General features: G+C 44.0%; 1 protein-coding gene across 2 annotated transcripts in view; it reads right to left on the bottom strand.

Annotated features, from left to right (window-relative positions):
• Positions 1–15,983, bottom strand: part of Myo5a (myosin VA) — a 156,888-nt gene extending 140,905 nt beyond the window's left edge. The window contains exon 1 of one of the 2 annotated variants that reach the window (XM_052714464.1): positions 15,814–15,983. In XM_052714464.1, the coding sequence (XP_052570424.1) occupies positions 15,814–15,840 (27 nt within the window). In that variant the 5' untranslated portion in view covers positions 15,841–15,983. The remainder of the gene's footprint in view (positions 1–15,813) is intronic. The other variant, XM_052714473.1, reaches the window with a different exon arrangement.
• Positions 15,984–17,346: the final 1,363 nt, after the last annotated feature.

The following is a 17,346-nucleotide window of genomic DNA, read 5'->3' as shown; positions in this document are numbered from 1 at the left end:
AGAAAAATCACAGTTCAGCATGAATGATTCACGTGGAGATCAGCCCCATTAGATGGGCCTTAAGACAGATCAATAGCTTAGCATAGTCCCAAGTGAACAATCTCTACCATTCTTTCTCTCTGGTCTCTTGGGGAAGGGGAGAAGAAGCACAGGGGGGGAAAGTTCTAAATATTTTAATGAGGCGGCTATCCCATTAATTACGTTTTTTGTCTCACTGGAATTAAGGGCCAGCTGCATCTGATGTCACTGCTCATGAAATCTAAAGGACAGCAGCTACTTGAGGGAGCTCACTGATAACAGAGAATGCTCACAGAAGCAGCTCCGGGGTTCTTGGCGGCACTCTGTATTCAGACCCCATTCCAAAGAAACTCAGTCTATGCAAATTCAGACTTAAAAAAATCAATTCCTAAGCAAGTCAAGAACACATGAGGTTTTTGGTTTTTTATTTTTACTTTGAGAAGGCATCCCACTATGTAACCCAAACTGGCTTCAAACTCCTGGGCTTAAGTGGTATTCCCGACTCAGCCTCCTAAGTAGCTTGGATGATAGGCACATGTCACTACATCTGGTCATAAGACAAGAAAGAGTTGTTTAACCTTAAAAAGAAAATTACTTAAGACGCTAAGACTAATGTATAAAATGGCTCAATCACAATCATGTCTCATGGGGTTTTTTCTTTGTGTGGTTTTTGTTTTGAGGCAGGGTCTTATTAATTAATTTGGAATCACCTTCTGATCCACTTCCTGAGTCCTGGGATTACAGGCATGCACCATCACACCTGGTTTATGTAGTTTTGTTTTATATTTATTTTTTACTTTAATTTTTTTCTTTTTAACAACTGAGTTTTATTGTTGTGGAATGTTCCTTTACACTGTGTGAAGATGTGTCACAGTGACTGGTTTAATAAAGAGCTGAATGGCCAATAGCTAGACAGGAAGAGGTTAGGCAGAACCTCTGGGGACAGAGAGAATTCTGGGAAGAAGAAAGGCAGGGTTGCCAGTCAGATGCAGAGAAAGCAGCATGAGTAGTATGGAGAGATGAGGTAATGAGCCACACGACAGAATGTGGATTAAAATAAACAGGTTAATTTAAATTATAAGAGCGAGTTAGAAACAAGCCTACGCTAAGGCCAAGCTTTCATAATTAATATGTCTCCATGTCATTATTTGGGAGCTGGCGTCACAGAGAAAGACTTGCTACATTTTATGGATTAAACGGGTGTTTATTCCTATCACACACATAAGTACATTTTTTTAAGACAGAGTAAAGTCTTACTTGGTAACCCATGCTAACCTCAAACTGCAGTAAACTTCCTGCCTTGGTTTCTCAGGCACTGGGGTTACATGCATGAGCCAACTAGCTACATCATGGATATTTTTCATGAACTCAGATGAGACATCCCCATCTCAACCCAACCAGTTAAGTTCCACCACACGTTTTGTGCTCAGTGCTGTTTCTACTGAGACAGTGCCACGTTACATAGCCTAGGCTGCCTTCCAACTCACTGTGTAGAGCTACTTCTAGCCTCAAACCTGTGATCCTCGTGAGTCAGCCTCCCACTGCTGTCCCAGATGCTTCTTAAACACACCCTAGTGGGGGCCCAGCTCCAAAGACCAACTGGACCTAGATGACTCTGCAGGTGATAAGTGCCATGGCAACTTTTGCTCCCACACAGATCTGTCTACTTTCTTGGGATTAAGCCACTGCTCCTGATACACACAAGGAACATCAACTCCAGAAAGGATCACATCTCATCCAACAGAAATGGACATCTTTTGAAGGACCAGGTCTTTTAAGACCTCTGGCCAGGTTCCTAGACACATTTCAGTTGAAACTTGTTATAAGAAACTAATTACAACATTTACAAACCAAAAGACATGAAATGCATTAGCTATAATACTCCTTTTCAGAGCTTAACTGATCTCACTGTTGTTGTGGAGATTATTTCCCATGTTACTTCTCTGCTGTATTGTTCTCCCTTTTACCCAGCCAGCCTCTCCAAACTGAAAGGCAACAGCTGAGCAGCTAGGCTATCCCACATTAAAGACTGGTGCAGTGGTGTGACAGATCCTAGGCGGTTGGTTAGTCAGAGTAGTCTCCTCACCCTGCAATATGGCTTCCAAAGCACTGGAAAGGATCCTTTGTATGCTCAAGCTAGACTCTGACTTCTTCTGACCACTCCAGCAGTCTATCATCTCTGTCATCTAGGGAATCTTCTTCTAGTAAGCTGTTAAGACTGGCACACTGAGATCACAAATGTGTACTAATATTTAAGAATTTATTCCTGAGAAGGTGAGATCCCTGTAGCCTGTGTTCTAAGCTCTAAGTAGACTAATTTTCTTGATGTTGATGTATCTCACCACCACCCAGTTTCTATACCATTGTTATTACTTACTACAGAAAATGGGACACTTTGCAGCCAGGCAACCTCAATGAAAACCACAGCGGAATTTCTACAGGAACATACACAAACTTTTGGTCTTCTTCAGTTCATGTGTGAACTCCAAAAAACTAGAACTATTTAACACAGGGTAAGTACTATCTGCATCGTAACACTGTGAAGCCATTAAAAACATTTTATAAGTCAGGCATGGTAGCTCACAACTGTAATCCTGGCCCTCTGGGAGGCTGAGCAGGACTTCCTTAAGTCTGAGGGCATCCTGGTCTACTCAGTGATAGAATCTCTCAAAATAAAGCCATAATATAGAAGAATGTATCGGCATGGGAAAATCTTCACAACATACTTAGAGAAAGCAAACCATGCTTACAAAGTAGTACATATAAAATAAGTCATTTTTAAAAGATAGTATTTTTATGGATTCTTGAAAATTTTATAAATGGATACAATGTATTTTGAGTATATTCACTCCCATTTCTCCCCCAAACTCCTCCTAGATCTAATCCCCCATCCCCGACCCCAGTCAGTCCCAACTTCAAGTCCTCCTTTCTATTTTTATAAATCAAAGTCCAATTTGTGCTGTCCATATCCTCACAGATGGGGGCCATTCACTGGAGCATGGTCAACCTACCAGGGGCCAAACCCAACACTGACTCTTCCTCTCCCAGCAGCCCCCAACTGTCCCTAGTTCCTTAGCTAGAGTGGGGCTTATGAGACTCCCCCATCCATGCTAGGAGGGTGACTGGCTTGCTCTTGAGCAGATCTTAGGAAACCACAGCTGGTGTGAGTTCAGTCATGTCCCAGAAGACACTGCTTTATCCTAATCTTCCCCAACCCTTGGCTCTTCAAATCTGCACACACACACCCTGCCTCTGGGGGAAGGGTGAGTGATACAGATATCCCATTTATGGCTGAACACAAACCATTTTTCTGTAGAAAACATAAACAGAAATAGGTGACTAGGAGGATATACATCAAATATTAGAGTATTTGAAGTTTTTCCTGCATTTTCCTCTTCTACAATAAATATTTACTATATTTTTACCATTTAATGTATACATATTATACTATATTTTATAGAGGGGGGAGGGAGAGAGAGAGTGTGTGCGTATCTTTGGCTCAATCTGGTCTCAAATTCCCTATGTGGATGAGAATAATCTTGAACTTCTGATCTTGCTGCTGCCCCTCACCAACAAGTGCTGGAATTATGGGTATGCAACACCACACCCGGTTTATGGAGTGCTGGGGATCAAACCTTGACTCCATACATACTAGGCTAGCATTCTATCAACTGAGCTACATACTGAGACCTTAAATATATTTTAAGAGAATGTCTTCCAAAGTAATTTTGCAAGTCATTTCCTTTACTATTTCAGACCTATTAATAGGAGAATAGACAATTCTCAATTATGTTTTAATATAAAGGAGCCAGTTTTCTTAGTTGTCCTTAAAAATAGAAAAAGGATTACTAGGTCACTGCCATGTGCCAGGTCTCCTCACATACTCTATTAATAAAGTGAAATATTAGGGATATCCAGGAGCAGCAGGCATTGTACCTCACACCTACAATCTTAGCATTTGGAGGGTGAGGCAAGAAGACTCCTAAACTTCAAAGTTAGTCTGGGCTACAGTGTGATGGCCTGAGTTCAATGACCAGAACCCAGTACCCATATGACAGCTCATCACCATCTGTACCTCCAGCTCCAGAGTCTCCAACACCTTCTTCTGATCTACATGTGGTGAGCCGTCCATAATTCAGGCAAAACAGTCACACACATTTCAAATAAATAAATAAATTAATTAAAAAGCTGGGCATTGTGGCACATGGTAGTATTCCCAATGCTGGGTAGGTAGATGTAGGCAGATCCATGGGGGCTTGCTGGCCTGCCAGCCAAGCCTAATTGGTGAGTTCCAGGTCAGTGAGAGACTCTGTCTCAAAAAATTAGGTGGACAGTTCCCAAGGAAAAGCATATCCAAGGCTGTTCTCTAGCCTCCATATATATACAAACATGCACACACACACACACACATACATAAACACACACATACAAATAAACAAATAAATATGAGAAAATTGAAGTACGAAAGGGCAAGTAACCTGCTTAAAGGTCACATACAAAGTTAACAGCAGAAAACAGGGAGCAGCAGGGCTGGGGAGATGCTCAGCTGTCTAGTAAGAGTACTGGCTGCTACTTCAGAGGACCCTGGTTGATTCCCAGCACCCACATGGCAGCTCACTGTCTATAACTGGTACTCTCTTCTGACCCCATGGGCACCAGATATGCGCATGTACACAGACATCCATGCAGGCAGAACACTTATACACATAAAAACTTTAAATAAAAAGGAAAGAAGGGATTGAAGGAAAGGAAGGGAGGGAGGAAGAGAGCAAAACCAGGATCCAGTTTTGTAGGTGTGGTGTCCATGCCTTAGTTGCTATGATACGCTGCCACTCTTTCAGGGAAAAGGGATGAGTCAAAGCGAAGGAAGAAAGCACTCATAACAAGCTAGATTGTCTGGCTTGTGAGGAATGCAGGCAAATTTAGGAGTTGCTTGAAACACTAACAGGGCAGGTGGAGTCTTTCTTTAAAAATGTTCTCTTTTAGGTAAGCCAGCTGTGGTAAGGCAAGCCTTTAGTCTCACTCTTTAGGTGGAGGCAAAGGCAGCAGGACCCTCGGACACAAGTTCAGGGCCAGCCCCATCGACACAGTGAGTTCCAGGCCTGCCAGGACAGCCTCTCACTCTTAGAGCCCAGGCTGAGCTGGAACTTAGGATGTGGCCCAAGGTGGCCTCCAGAACGCTGGGGATACAGCCGTAAGTCACCACACCCAGATACCCAGCACAACCTTTTAAAATGGCTGATTTTGAGAAAGGGTCTCACCTCATGCAGCTCAGACTGGCCTTAAATTCCCTCTATAGCCCAGGTGGGCCTTGAACTTGCAACTGCCACAGCTTCCTCAGCAAATGGCATTACAGGCTTACTGCAGCCAGGCCTGGCAAAGAACTCTTTTTAAAGGCTATCTGGACCACAGCAAGGCCTCAGTACACAGTAATCATTATTACAGGATAACTATGCATTTGTCCAAGCCAAATTTTTAGAAGAAAATAACTGAAACTAAGAGTTTAAAAAAAAAATCAAGATTTTAGTGCATGAGGAAAAGATAAAGAAACTTCAAGGATGCTAAGGCTCAACTCAGTTTCCTGAACAATTTCCTTTTAGCTTGGTGGCTACCATTAAATTGACAGAAATCCTTAGTCCCACACAAGGAATGACCAGAAGGCCCCACAAGCTCCCAAGCCCTGAGTATTAGAGTCAGCGTTAGGACCGGCATGCTGCATTCAGTGTGGCTGGGAACAGCTGCTGATGCTGAAGAGCCCTAAGGTCTGACACACCCGAAAGCAAACCTATGCTTACACCACTTCAGACAAGTGTTACAGTTTGTTAGAATTAAAGACATGTTCTCTACAATGAAATGGCAGCATAATATCAGTTATTAGTTAATAGTTTTCAAGTTAAAATTTATGATTTACACTCAACACAGAAGCTACATTCTGTCTCTCTTTCTCTCTCTCTCTCCCTCCTCCCCTCACAAAATTCTACTTCAAGCTGGACTTGGTAGTGCACACCTTTAATCCCAGCATTCAGAGGCAGGGGGCTTTCTGTGAGTTTGACACTGGTCTGGTTTACATAGCAAGTTTCATGCCAGCCAGGGCTACAAAGTGAGATTCTGTTTTCATTTGTTTGTTTGTTTGTCTGTTTGTTTGTTTTTAAAGAAAGGAAGGAAGGAGTTTAGGTTTCCAGAACATTTATTCTGAACAAGCTTATATATTTCCACTGAGGAAAACTTCTCCAAACAAAATAAAGGTATTGAAGGGATCTTCCAGAGAAGTGGGACATCCAGTCACCCTACCCTTGAGGTAATGTGCATACAAGGTGCTATTTTTAAAGATGAATGTGAATGTTCTACCCATATATAAATGCCAATTCTCACCAAGGAGACTTGGATTCTGAAATTTTCTAAAACTGATTTAACACAAGCAAAGATTTATGTGCAAAGCTGCCCATCAGGACAACTGACTTCTAACAGTGAGGACTTGCAGTATAGAAATCATGATACCTCCAGATGTTAGAATACATATTCAATTTTTTCAATAAGTATATAATGATATAAAAACTTATAATACATATTGTTCTTTAAATCATTGAGAAGTTATTAAAATACTTCAAAATCATTGTTGTTTATACAGTTAGAAAAGAATTAAAGAAGCAAATTGCAATGACTCAGTGCTTGCCCTATACAAAGCCCTACATAGGATCTTTAGCATCACACAAAAAAGTTGACCATGATACTCTTAGTGGTAATTACCTTTCATCCTTTGACTATTATAAATTATCTACAATGTATCTTTTTGCCTTTTTCTTTCTTTTTTTTTTTTTTTTTTTGATATAGGGTTTCTTTGTGTAGCCCTGGCTGTCCTGGAATTTGATCTGTATACCAGGCTGGTGGCCCCAAACTTAGAGATCCACCTGCCTCTGCCTCCCAAGGGCTAGAATTAAAGGCTTCACCACCACCACCACCTGGCTACAGTGTCTCTCATTTATTTTGGGGAGTGGGGAGGGCAATGCTAGAGCTTGAGCTTGGGGATTGTGGCTTCACACATGGTGGGCTGAACTCTATCTCCAGACCTCTTTAATATGCTTTACTTTATGACAGGGTCTCACCAGGTTGCCCTGCATGACTTGAACTGCCTCAGCTTGTCAAGTAGCTGGAACCACAGGCCTAGCCCACCAGACCTGGCTCACAGGGTAATGTGTCTATGAGACAATTCCTGCTCTCAAGTCAACTATGTTTTAGAAGTAATCTCTGCTTCTGTTTTTAACTCTTTCTACTTTTCCCTCCTACCCTACTCTAAGTCTTAAGGTCTGGGCACTGGCTTCAGGGTAGTGGTTCACCTTGCCCTCCCCCCAGGGGAGATTTGGCAATGTCTGGAGCATAACTTGAAGTAGGGGGTACTAGTGAACTAGTGGCTGAAGGTCAGGAATTTGGCTAAACATCCTACAGTGTGAAGAACAGACATCTGGGGGGAAATTGTTCAATTTACTATTAGTACAGAGGTTGAGAAATCCTGGTCTAGGACAGAAACAAGTAAGTTAGAAATAGTAGCAGAGCATTAAAATGCAATTGTCACCTACCATAAATTTAACTTTTTTCACTCAGAAAATAAGAAATATCCACTTCAAATTATAAAAGACTTAATCCATAATTTGATCCAAATTCACATTATTGAAATACATATGCTCTGATTTTATGGAAAACATCTGTAGAAATCCTAACCTAAGGAGGTAGCTTGTCAAACGATGCTTTTCTTAGCTGGGCAGATAGAAACCAGTCCTGTGTGAGTTGTCTAAGTACTGACACAACATGTTTTAAAGTAAGAATGGTCTCTTACTACATTCTGGTAAACTGAAAAACTAAGACTGAACTAGTCTAGGCTAACTAGTTTGAAAACTAATCTAACACAAAAGTGTTTGTTCATGCACACAGAAAATGATTATGCAAACTCATAAAAATTACTTCCTATGATGTCAGATTCAGGGAGTGGTAAAGAAAGGAAAGGCACAGGATTTGACGGAGTAAAGCACACACTGAGCTACTCAGGAACGGTTCCTACAACAGCAATATAATTAGCTCATTATAGGGTTGTATGTGTGCTCAGTTATAACAAACTAGAACTGAGCACCAGGGACTTATAGGTAATAGGGACAAAAGAAGACGGGGAGGGAGAACAGAAGATACACCACCGCTAGAGATGAACTGGGCAATTTAGACAGGCAAAACAAAGGACTTAAGAAGTTGTACAACATGGAGCCTCGGAATGAAGTTCAGTTGGTAAGTGCTTGCCTAGCATGCACAAGGCCCTGAGTTTAGTCCTGAGCACTGCTTAAACAGGCTGTGGTGGGGGGCACTGTAACCCCAGCACTGGGAGGTAGAGGCAGGAGGATCAGAAGTTCAAGATCATCCTTGTTGACATAACAAATCTGAGGGCAGCCTGGGATACATGAGACCTTGTCTCAAAAAAAAGAAGGAGAAATTATGCCAATGTGTCACTGGGTGGAATGAGGGAAGAGAATAATGTGAGCCACCAATGATGTGAAGAAAAGAAGAGGAAACACAATGCTGAGGAAATACAGCCGGAAAAAATAGCATGAAAGGCAACATACAACTCCTCAAGTCCTCACAGACTGGATAAAAGGATGTTTCACACTTTCAGTTTCTGATATGTTATTACTAATTTTGCTTGTATAGATTTTCCATAGCTTTTAAACTTCAAGATGATTTTCTAGGGGAAACATAGCTAATATCTTCTTGGACAGGTAAAAGAAAACTTTTTTTACTTTACTCAGAGATCAGAAGCAGTAGAACTCAATCACCATTATTTTTGGTGATCTATTCATAGATGACATTGATTGAGGGTGGTTTTTCATTTTGTCTACTCAGCACTATTCCTTCTGATGGGGAATGGCTCTCAGCCATCCCATAAGGTCATAGTGAGACTATCAATCTCAATGCCTGGCCTCCTTCAAGCCTCTGGGCAAGCATAAACTTGATCACTCATGGTATTGCCCCCACATTTCCAACAGGGTATTGTGAAAGGAACAGGCACATGACTCCAAGAAAGGGCAAGGAGAACTTCTCTATCAGGCTGTCTTCCCCTAGGCCCAGAGCTGTACAATCATGTGATCTGCAGATGCTACTCTAGTCACTCTTAAAACAGTTGTCCTGAACATGAAAACATGAGAGTCAGTGACACACAGTCTCAAAGATATACCTGAGCTGTAAATCAAGCCATGCTTAAACTTTCAGGTCACACAAGTGAATAAAATCCCTTTCTGGTTTTGAATAGGTTTTCTCTTACTTCCAACTAAATGAACTTTACAGGGCTAAAGAGATGGTTCAGCTGTTTGGGGGACTCCCAGGCAGGGGGATCGGGATCTGTCCCTGGTGCATCGGCAGGCTTCTGGGAATCCGGTGCCTGTGGTGTGACACCTTGCACAGCCTTGGTGTAGTGGGAAGGGGCTTGGACCTGCCTAGGCTCAGTGAGCTGGGCTCTGCTGACTCCCCATGGGAGACCTCGATTTGGGGGATATGGGGATGCGGGGTGGCTTGGGAAAGAGGGCTGGGGGTTGGGAGGAGGGAGGAGGGGGAGTCTGTGGATAGCATGAGGAATGAGTAGAATATTTCTTAATAAAGAAAAATAAAATAAAATAAGAGATGGTTCAGAGGTTAAGAGTGCTTATTGCTCTTGCAGGGGACCTAGATTCAGTTCCCAGCACCTGAATCGGGTGGCTCACAATTACCTGTAACTCCAGTTCCAGATATCCTCTGACATCTGAGACTTGCACAAATGTTGTTCACATAAATTCATGCAGAGGTGTGTAGGCACACACACATATATAAATAAAAATGAATAAATATTTAAATTAGTTCTAGCTGGTTAACTGCTTAACTCTGTCAAAGAAAGGTTGGGGTTTGATAGTTTGGTGTGTTAGAAATACCATTCATGAGGTGGGATGTGGCGGTGTGCACCTTTAATCCCAACACTTGGGAGGCAAAGGCAGGTGGATCTCTGTGAGTTCGAGGGCAGCAAGTTTTGGTCTACAGAGCAAGTTTTAGGACAGCTAGGGCTATATAGAGAAACCCTGTCTTGAAAAAAACAAAAACAAAATAAAACAACACAAAAAGAGAAAGAAAGATAGAAAAAAGGAAGAAACATCATTCATAGACTACTTAGATTCTAACTTATATACTACAACTAGGCTGATATCCTAACTTGAGGTACTCCATTACATAAACATAAATGTTAATGTTTACAATAGGAATTCAATTAAAATGATACATTTATTTCAAGTTCTAATAAGCTAGCAGCTACTAACCCGTTACAAATTTCTACTATGCTTTTTAATTTTTTTAAAAAAATATTGTTACATTTATTTATTTGTGTGACTGTGTGCATACACATGCCACAGAGTGCACACAGAGGTCGGTGTATAACTTGAGGGACTCAGTTCTCTATTCTACCATGTAGGTCTTGGGGACTGAGATTAGGTCATCAGCTCAGCAGCAAGCGCCCTTACCCACCAAACTACCTTGCTGGCCAAATTTCTATTATTCTTGATGTTTAATACTTCTATGATTCTTGATGTTTCCAGATCAGCTGTATTTTTCAAGTTCTATCCCTCTTATATGTCTGGCTTCTTTTCTAGTCTCATCATTCTATTCTGAAATTTCTCTAGTTTTGGTATACATTTGTCAAGAAACAAATCAAAGCTGGGCATGGTAGCTCATATGTGTAATTCCAAAATTGAGGAGGCTGAGGCAGGAGGATTCCAATGAGTTTGAAGCCAGTCTAAGTGTAAAAGTTCCAGAGCAGTCTGGGCTGTAGAGTAAGACCCCCCTCTTAAAGAAAGGAAAGAAGGGAGGGAGGGAGGCAGGCACGCACACAGGGAAAAAGTGTGTTCCTCCAGTTTTCCCTTAATTTAAAAAGCTAAGATTTAAACAACTGGTCCGGGAGTGACAACTCTTACTAGAGTTAGAACACTTTTGTCATCTGTGAGCCACTGGATAATATACAGAACCATCACAATTTAAGAGACATTGACACATTACTAGAGCAATTCATGATCACTTTGCTTTGGTCAAGCAATTCAGAGAATTATCCCGAGCAATTTTCCATGTGCAGTCCCTAGGAACAGCTTCCAGGGCCCTTATCCGAGCTCCTCTCCTTCTTGTCCACTAGCTAATCCTTCACAGAAATGTCTCTCAGGTTTATTTCCTTCTTTAAACACCTTTCTATGCTGACTTTGGTCCACCAGACCTCTGCAGTTCACATTTTGTTTCCTGAAACAGCTCTCTTTTTGGTCTCCCCGGCTCCCAGTTCTCCTCTCTACTCCCTATTACTCACCCTCTTCAAAATACCTTAGGATGTGTTTACTTCTTTTTGTTTTTTCTTTTGGTTTCTCGAGCCAGGGTTTCTCTGTGTAACAGCCCTGGCTGTCCTGGAACTCCCTTTGTAGACCAGGCCGGCCTCGAACTCACAGAGATTTGCCTGCCTCTGCCTCCCGAGTGCTGGGATTAAAGGTGTGTGCCATCATGCCCAGCAAATGTTTACTTCTTTAACTGCCTTTTTATAATTTGCTTTTTATTTTTTCTCAGACTAGGGTCTTGTTACATAGCTTGAGTCATCCCTGAATTTATGGTAATCCCTTGCCTTCCAAGTGCTATGATTACAGAAGTGCATCACTATGCCTGATCCATGCCATTCTTTTTTCTTTTCTTCTTCTTCTTCTTCTTCTTCTTCTTCTTCTTCTTCTTCTTCTTCTTCTTCTTCTTCTTCTTCTTCTTCTTCTTCTTGTGGTTTGCAGCTCTGGCTGTCCTGGAGCTTGCTTTATAGACCAGGCTAGGCTTGAACTAGCAGAGATCCACCTGCCTCTGCCTTCTGAATGCTGGGATTAAAGGCATGGGACACCACTGCCCGACTATAATTTTCAGTCTATACCTCCTCCTGTTCAAGTATTCATTCACTCATTTATTTAAAAAATGGGAGCTAAACAAAATAGCATCTCAATGGGGCTTGTAGTACTATGACAATGGTAACACACATACAACTACATAGTAAGATGGAAATGCATCCAGGTCACTGAGACATAGAAAAAAGAAGATGCTAGCAGTGGTTCGGAATCTTAACAGCTGGATGTCAAATTGGACCAGAATTGGTAAAGAAATAAAATATAAGATCCAAGGGAAAGGATGCTGCAGTTCCTAACCTGTACAACTAGATGAGCAGTGCCATTAACAAGCCTAGGGACATGCGAAGGAAAAAGACACACAGGGAGCGTGACTGAAGGGTGTACTTGCCAAACTCCAGATCAGAGCAAATGATCAAATAATGGATTTTAACACCGAAATATTAGAATCTCCAGGAATGGTGGTTTGAGAGGCCAATGCTATTGAATATCTAACTGAACTACACCATACACACACACAAACACACACACACACACACACACACACACACACACACACACACACACACACACACACGTTTTATGGCTTCATGTAGGTACATAAGAAAATGTGGAGAAGGCAAATTTGGCAGCAAACATGCAATCTACTGCCCCACAAAGCTGTCTTCCTCCGGGAAAGTTTTATGGCTTTGAAGTATCCATCTGATTTTTTTTTTTCTTTCTTACAATACTTAGCATCTTCATGTATCACAGGGACTTCTACTCAAACAGCTTCAGGTACCTTTGTCCATTGCATAACACCCATGTGCTATCAATGGTCTATATGGCTGATCAATATGCAATTAATTAGATTGCTGCAGATGATCCTTCCAGGTCTTACTGATAAACTTGGTTCCACAATGCTAAACCTCTGAAGTTATTAAAAGTATCATTAGATGAGGCTGCCACATAGACATCTACTGGCAAGTGAAGACTAACAACTCTCCTCAGAGCAATAACATAACAGCTGCCTGGTACACCTAACTAAAATCACACAACCCAGTGAATATACTAAAACTACTGAACCGGATAGCTTATATTGGTGAACTGTACAGTATAGAGTAACTCAACAATGCTGTAATTTAAAAAATTCAACAGCTCCTTAGCAACCCCCTCTGAAAAAAAATTAACAAATATGTTTTAACCCAAATGTCAGTCTTAAGAAACATTATATCCAGGCACTAAGTTATTGTTCTTAAATATTTAAACTTCTGGAAATTTTTATGAAATGGAAACCCCGCTAAGTTGTGATGACAAAACCATTATCATTCTAACTTAAGAAAATAAATTGAACAGCCCCATGCCCTTCAGTGTAATAGGAGCTGATCTGTATCACACATCAAAATCTGCCTTAAAGTCTGATGACAACTTCTAAAAGGGCATTTTTCAGATTTAATCACAATGCTGAATATCGTAATTATGGCATGTCAGTAAAATGTTTTTCCTCGTAATCTATCCACAACTTCCTTCTCTATAATCCTCTGCAAGGAAAAGATACTTGTGTTTACCACTGACATTTCTTCTAATGGCTACCTTCTTTCTCCTAATAGTTACTACTCCATTCTATAAAATCACTCCAACCTTTGCCATAGCCCTAACTCCTGCTAACACATCTGCCTCTGGTGTTAAGGTAACAGCAGGTGATTTATGCCCTTGAAGAGTCAAAGTGGGTCAAGAATATGAGAAGCCGACTGTGAGCCCTATGAGAGAAAGTGGACTTGTCTGCTGTTGTAAACTCCACACATCAGGCAGAGTATTTGGTATACAGGGTCCTCAATAAATATCCCTGCCTGTCATTAAACTAAGGCCCACTCAGAGAACTGGCCCACTAACAAGTATGGAACCAGGCTATTCTTCAGTATATGTGAATTTAGGAGAAAGCCCCTTAATTCCCATCTTCACTTTCAGTGACTAAATCAGTCTGTATCTAGGAAGATTAAAAGATGAATTATATTACCCATAAAGCTGTGATGGAAACTCAAAACCTTATTTAAAAATGGCAACACCTTTCCCATTTTTTTCCTACAAATTTATCTTTTGAGCACAAAAGCAGATCCAGAAGTCCAACAACTTACCACCCAATTTCTCCTCATCAGGCTACAATTAGGTTCAAGATGGGACTGATGGCCAGCCTTGTAAGGGGCCAGACAGGACAGAACAATGTAACTAAGCAATGTTTACAGACTGACAACTCTTCACACCAACAAAACTGCTACTTGTATCTACCTCATACATTAATTGTAAGGATTAAATGAGTTAATATTTGCAAAACACTTATAATTGTACTATATAAGTTAATAAGGTAACTTTCAATCAGTTTCCAATGATAGTCACCCATATCTTAGATACCTACCATGCCTAAAGAAATTACTAGGTTTAGAAAAACATTCTAATTGTACACTTCTTAAATCTAGGGCTAAGAAAGAAGTCCCAGGTTCACGCAAGCTCCTCATTTCATGGCTGGAAGAAATTAATCAGATAACTCATATTTGTAGAAAAAGGTTGTAGGTCACAGAAAGCTTTCACAACTAGTATTAAATTTGGTCCTCAAAGCCAGGCCGGTGGCAGTACACCCTTTAATCCCAGCTCTCGGGATGCAGAGGCAGGCGAATCACTGAGTTTGAGGCCAGCCTCGTCTACAGAGCGAGTTCCAAGACAGCCAGAGAAACACAGAGAACCTCTGCCTCAAAAAACAAAACAAAATAAAATAGATCCTCACAACACCTTGTAAGGAATGCAGGACAAGTATAATTAACTCTATTTACATGTAAGAAAGCTGAACCAGAGAGGGCGCACAAGGTCACACAGTTGGCGAAAAGGTCTCAACCAGATGCAGGTATCTGGATGCCCCATCTAGAGTTCTTTCCTCTAGGCTGCAACTTGGGTTCAGGGCTTATTGGAGTCATGTGTGCAAGCAATGATTTCAAAATGCTCAAGGAAGAGTCCAGAGAGCTGGGGCTATGAATATATAGCTCAGTGGCAAAGGGTTTGCCTAGTGTGCTTGAGGCCCTTACATTCAATCTCCAGTGTCAGAGAGAAAGACAGACAAAGACAGAAACAGAGAGAGACAAGAAGAGCGATTCTGGCAAATTTTTGAAAATGTGTACTTGAAAAGTTAAGGCAATTCTGTTGAGTGGAATTAGAGATCATTAATAATCAATAGCTGGCAAAACACCCATTGAAACCATAATAAAAGATACCACGATTGCATACACCACATACTGGCCAACACAGATTTTCTGAAGTCTCTCCAAAATACGCCATTCAGAGAGAGATTACCAGACTCAGAGAATATGGGCGTCGGTTTAAGACCGAAAAGACTGCCACTTCCCCTAAACGAAGACCAAAAGGAAAGGGCTCTCCGGAAAGGAGGGTGAGGACACGGAGCTAACGAGGCTCTCGGGGATACCGCGCAGGTTGCAAACTCCCAGCCACCAACGAGCCTGAGAATAAGCTCGCCATCGCCAGGCTGCATCTTCCCAAAGCCTCCGCACCCCAGGGCAATGGCAAGAACCCTGCAGCCAAAGGTGAAAGCGGACTGGCCATATCTGCAGAATCCGAAATAATCTCCCCGGGAGAGGCTGCCTGGCGCATACCGGCACAGGACGTTATTTTAAGCGCGCGTCCCCGGAGAGCTGCCCGAGCATCTGCCCAAGAGCATCCCACCCGAAATGGGCCCAGGAGGCAGAGCAGGGAGGTGCAGCCGGGTTGGGAGGTGCAGCCGGGCTGGGAGGTGCAACCGGGCAGGGAGGTGCAGTCTGGCGGAACCCGGAGGTCCCACCACCCCCGGGCCCCCGAGCGCGCGACCCCTCCCCAGGGCGCGGCCCCGCGCGGCGCGCGCGCGCGTTACCTTGGTGTAGAGCTCGGACGCGGCCATGGTGGGCCCGGCGCCGACGCCCCCCGCCTGGGCGGAGGCCGCAGCTCGCGTGGCGGCCGCCCGCGCGGGTGAAGCGGCAGCGGGCGGGCGGGGAGCAGGGGAAGGGCCGGGCCGGGCAGGGCGGGCCGCGCTGGCGGGCGGGGACCGGGGCGGGGCGGGGCTCGTCAGGCGCTAGCTAGCGGCGGGCGGGCGGGAGTCTGCCGGTCATCACCCGCGGGCTCGCCCGCGGGAGTCCGACGCGCGTGCCCGGCGGACTCGGGGGGGAGAGCAGCCAAGGGCCGCCTCAGTCTCCCCAGCCGCCCGCTCTCCACCGCCCTTGAGGTCCCCTCGGCAGCCTCGTGTCTTCAGCCCCCTCGCTTCCTCGGTTGCCCCAGCTGTTCCGCCTCCTCGGAGGTCTCCCGGGAGGCCTGGTCTCCGGAGCCTCCTCGGTCTCCTCGGCCGCCCCCCGATGCAGCCGCCGCCGCCGCCGCCGCCGCCGCCGCCGCCCTGTGCATTGTGGGAGCGGGAGGAGGCTGCGCTCGAGCGCGGCCACGGCGACTGCTCCCGGCTCTCTCGGGCTCACGCTGCCTCCCATCGGCGGCGGGCACCGAGCAGCATCCACCCACGCGGCTGACATCCAAAACCTGCCTCGGCAGAGTCCCCAGGGTCCGCGATCCGCGCCAGGGGCTGCGGTGGCAGGTGCTGCTGAGAGTGTCCGCGTGGACCCGGGAGCCTGAAGGCTGCTCCGGGGAGGATTTAGGGTAGGGTAGGGTTCGTGGAAGGCCTCTCCATAACGTAAAACTCCAGAGGAACCTTGCTCGCTGCAGGCAGGGCTGGGAAGCTGAGCCTTGCACCTCCGGCATTTGGGTTGAAGGATGCCCAGGGTCACTCTGAACTTGGGTCTGCAGCAGGGTCGCGCGGTGATCCAAGAACACCCAGAAACACGAATGAACCTGAAAACAAGATGGCCCTAAGGGGAACGGCCACCTTCGACCTGTGTGTTTGCATGGGTTCGCCGACCTTTCAGAACAACTCCTTCGTTCTGCTGATCTCTTAGGCTCGGTGGTACTACCTGATGCTGATCCTGAAGTCACCTGGAAGAGGCAGCTGACTGAGAGAAACTCAAGTACTTGCAATCTTGACGCGTTCTACTCGGTGCCCTAGCACAAGCACAAGAATGTGGTCCTTTCGTCCCAACCTTCCATGTTCTCGCCACCCACACTTTCACACGCACTTGGAATAGTCTTTAAATTCCAGCCTTTTGGGGTGCCCATCTTATTTCTTTAAGCTGTAAGTGGTAGCCAGTGCCTGTCATGGGAAACGGGGACCAGATTTAGTTTGGTTCATTGGTTTTTGAGACAGGTCTAACTAAGTAACCCAGGCTGGCTTCGAACTCTCCAATCCTTCTGCCTCTGCCTTGCAAGCGTTGAAATTTTAGAGGTGTGATTCTGAGCCCAGTCCAATCAAGGTCAATGCACAAGGCTGGCTCCCTGGCTGTGCCTGAGCTTGAGGGATGACTATTTGAAG

This window comes from Peromyscus californicus, unplaced genomic scaffold, assembly GCF_007827085.1.
Source record: "Peromyscus californicus insignis strain IS unplaced genomic scaffold, ASM782708v3 Scaffold_11__1_contigs__length_118956290, whole genome shotgun sequence".
NCBI lineage: Eukaryota > Metazoa > Chordata > Mammalia > Rodentia > Cricetidae > Peromyscus > Peromyscus californicus.
This window is presented reverse-complemented; position numbering and strand designations above follow the sequence as displayed.